This window comes from Buceros rhinoceros, unplaced genomic scaffold, assembly GCF_000710305.1.
Source record: "Buceros rhinoceros silvestris isolate BGI_N320 unplaced genomic scaffold, ASM71030v1 scaffold4235, whole genome shotgun sequence".
NCBI classification, from domain to species: Eukaryota; Metazoa; Chordata; class Aves; order Bucerotiformes; family Bucerotidae; genus Buceros; species Buceros rhinoceros.
This window is the reverse complement of record NW_010410999.1, coordinates 65,554-69,677: the sequence shown is the minus strand read 5'-3', so window position 1 is coordinate 69,677 and position 4,124 is coordinate 65,554. Positions and strand designations below refer to the sequence as shown.

General features: G+C 37.9%; 1 protein-coding gene across 1 annotated transcript in view; it reads left to right on the top strand.

Annotated features, from left to right (window-relative positions):
• Positions 1-2,729: 2,729 nt before the first annotated feature.
• IMPG1 (interphotoreceptor matrix proteoglycan 1) overlaps positions 2,730-4,124 on the top strand; it is a 44,562-nt gene continuing 43,167 nt past the window's right edge. Inside the window, exon 1 of the mRNA XM_010135807.1 lies at positions 2,730-2,959. Coding sequence (XP_010134109.1) covers positions 2,845-2,959 — 115 coding nt within the window. The 5' untranslated portion in view covers positions 2,730-2,844. The remainder of the gene's footprint in view (positions 2,960-4,124) is intronic.

The window sequence follows — 4,124 nt, the reverse complement described above, 5'->3', positions numbered from 1 at the left end:
CTCTGGGAGGGGTTAGGTACCGCTCCCAGCACTCACAAGCAGGACTTAGACTGCATTTGATGACAAAGCCCTGCCATATTTTAACCTGTTCCTACTCATCTAAGTCCCTTCAATTCAGTCAGACGCTTCCCATGCAACTAGAACAGAGGCAATGCGGCATAAAAGGGATTTAAAAAGGAATATAAGGAGACAACGTGTGTTGGGCACCATGTCTGTCACTGGCAAGTGCCATCAGAATTCAGGATCCTTATTATTCCCATGACTGGAGGAGATTGCCTCTAAGTGAAGAGTCCAGGATATTACTTCTCTTGTAATTTCTATGCTCCGTCTGGTGCTTATGTTGATCAGCCCTTTCAAAGATCTCAAGAACAACTTTCCATGACTAGTCATCCTTGCTTTATTTACTGCTTAAACTATCAGCACAGGGGCTGCTGGCCACACTGTATATTTAACTGGATCACAACAACACATTCTTGGGATCTTTTTTGAATAAACCCTCATTGATAAGCTTTCATTATCTTATTTCAGCAGTTCACTTAAGAAGCCTTGTCTTTAAATTTATAATTATTTTATTGTGCAGGCAATATGTCTCATTTCTCAATCAATCATTCCTCTCTATCTTACTCAGACTAATCTGCTTTTTCATACATATCACACCTTTTGATAATTTTAATAATTCAGACTTCAACAGATTTGTCCTGATGTCACCTTGAATTTTGCTCCTGAAACCTTTAGTTATGATATTTTAAATTCTTCTCTTTGTATACAATGACATTTTCTAAGGTCATATAAAACCAAAAGTTACTTCCAAATTAATGTAGTAGGTAAATGTTCCTACACAGAGATTGCCTGCATTGCTGAAAAAAACCCAAACTACCCACATCATAACTGGAGGCCTCTCAAAACCAGAAATTAATAAAGCTATATAGAGAAGCATCCACTACAGTTATACAAAAGGGTATGAATACAAGCTTCTTTTTCCTGTGTTATAAAAGCAAATTTAAAAAATAAAAGCTGAGCGGTTATCTGAATGGCTTTAAATTATTTTTTTTCTAGAATTTAGTTAAGTAATCATATACTTTCCTTTTTTCATCATGCAGATTATTAAAACCACATAGAAACTCTCACCTTTGAAATCTATTTCTCCTGCCTTGTGTTTTTAGTGAGGGTATAAATTCTATAATGCAGGTCTCGAAAGACCCAGGGTACAGGCCTGACCTAACTCTAAGGATGCCTAATTTTTTATTTGAGAAATAGATACCATTTATCTGCCTGAGAACAAAACCTGAAGAACAGTACTATGCACTTGAGAGATAAAGCACTTTGATTTGGTCCCGTACAAATAAGATATCGTATTTTGAAAATCTTTTGTTATGTGTGTCCAAGATCAGGAGTAAGTATCAGGAGCTCCAGGTTTTAATGGCTGACGATGATTCTGTAGACCATCTTCATAAACCTACCCAACTTTTTTCAAGTATGCCACCCAGAAAATTGGGACAATGATGAAGATTCTTTCATGTGAGAATAAAGGAAAGTTACAGCTTTGTTTAAGGCACCTGGGAGATTAAGCTAAAGAACAGTAAAATGTTACCAGACCTTGACAGTTACCTTCATTTCTGCCTAGAACTATTATATAAAACTAAATATCTTAGACATACCTTTTAAAGGTATGGCATGTCATACTGCATCACAAATACTTAGGAAGTGGAATCAAATGAGTTCTGAATTTTTCTGTGCCTCTTAAGATGGGGGTTCCTATGCTTGAGGCTATTTTGACACCCCAGAGGCATTCCCATTTCTCTTAACCAAATAGCTCCATAACTAAAACTTAAGCCTCAATCTCACTGATTTCACTTTTTTCTACTGTAGCTGTTGCACTTTGCCAAGAATAGTTAAAGATCTCTTGAGACACAGTGTCAGAGCATTCGCAACACCTATCATCCAGTGGCAAAGAAACATAATTGCAGTCCGTTCTGACAAGTACTTCGGTTTCTGTGAGGAAAGAATAGAGGAGAGCGCTGTGAAGGAAAAGATGGAGACTATCAACAGCTCTCTCTTTCCCCAAAGACAATCAAACTCCGGTTCAGCTTTTGAAAGAAAGTGTTTCAGAGTGCAATTCTTGCGATGGGTTCCAGACTTAAGAATCTGATGTGACGGGAGACGTGCCTTGAAGCCCAAAGGAAAGATAAGAGTATCTTAAAAGGGTGCAGGTTTAAGGCACAACTACTTCTCATTTTACTCATCTGGCAGCATAGACACCTTTTTACACTGTAAGCTGATACAGCTACACTTCACTCCGTACTGCTACTTGTCACTGCTCTGTAAATTGCCCTACAGTGTGATACGCTTTCCAACCTAAATGATTCTATGACTATGAGATGCTGTAGCACAAAGTTCAAGCACTTAAGTGTCTTTCATGGATCTAAACCTAAGTCAATTTTGAAAACAAGATTTAGGGCTTCTGAAACTTTTACCATGTGTCTCTTGGTGTCACGTGTTGAGACATAAGGAAATTAATTACCAGGTGTCTTAAGTCCCATTTTCCCCATGTGATCACAGGACGTTTCTCCTCATCACATTAACCCAGTCAGGGCATTGACACCAATATAATGTAACAAAAAACCCACTCATGTTCATGCCCGTTTTCCAGACATGATCTTGTCTTGGATACCTACATTCTTACTTTTATCTTTTTTTTTTTTAATCTTACTTTTTATCTTTCCAGAAATCCCTAATAAAATAAACCATGGTGAAGCCAAACATCTTGCAGACGCCTCAGGGTCAGATAAAACAGAAAGAACAACAAAGAGGTCCAAAGTATCAACCATAAGGCGGATATTTGACATGGCAAAACACCGAACAAAGAGATCATCTTTTTTCTCAACTGGTGTGAAAGTTTGCCCACAAGAATCAGTGAAGCAAATTTTAGCCAGTCACCAAGCTTACTACAGATTAAGAGGTAAGATGATGATTGTAGCATGTACTTACTCTTGAAAGTATTTCTTTTTACTGAGGAAACACAATAATTTTCCAGAATCTTGTTCTTTAGCTCTAGGCACTGCATATGCTATTTGCTTTATGCTTTATTTTAACATAGGTAATTATATGTTACAAGTACATCAGCATGGTTAAAGACAGTTACCAGAACAGAACAAAGCAATGTACTCAAAGGACTAATGAACTCAGTGTAATTACAATGTTCTGCCATGCTAGAACACTATGCACGAATATGTTCGTGTATCTGCAATTATGTTAAGTCTGTGTCAGTGTTGATACACTACAAACACTGTGATAATTACCAACAGCTTATGCAAAGACTTTAGTCTCATGTTTAAAAAGTCTAAAATGTTTTTCCTGCTCTTTTCCAATTAATTTACTCCTGCCTCCACCCTTTCTTTCTTTACCTTCCTTAACCATAGAAAGCCTATGGAGTTACCACACCAATTTTAGGTCCCTAGAGAGCACGATGCAAATAGCCCCCTGATTTTTCTATTTCCTCTCTTCCTCCCTCTGTCTCTCCCAGTCTTTCATTCTGTGGCTGTTCCGGTACATATTAGAAAAATGCATATTTTTTTGCAGCTAGATGGTCCAAAGATAATTCTAAAACCTAATCATCACTTCCGGCATACAACATCTGCTCTCTAAGTCAATGTTTGCTTGTCTGTTTGTCCTCTATATTCGTCTCCAACCATTCACATACATGTACGTACCTTGGCTACTTCTCAACTCTCTTCCAGGAAACCAGCTGGTGCCCTCTGAAATGAAATCTGGATGTAGAGCTGCAAAAACTTTATTCCAGCAGCCTCTTGCTATAGGTAGCATGGGCAAACTACACCAATGTCTATAGACAATTCCCATAGATACAAACATATTTTGTACCTATTGAGGGACTGAAATCCAACCCAACAGACATTAGATAGAATTCTGAAGCCTGTTAAAGAGGCGGATCCAAAAAACCTTTCTTAAATACTAATTAATCCTTAAAGTCCCTAAACTGGCTGGTCACACCCCTGTTTGGGCTGAAAACAAGCTATCCTGGGACAGGCCAGTATCATTGACCTGGACTCAAAGAACGGCAACTACAACATTTTTGTTTAAAAACTGATCATAACAATACTACACTC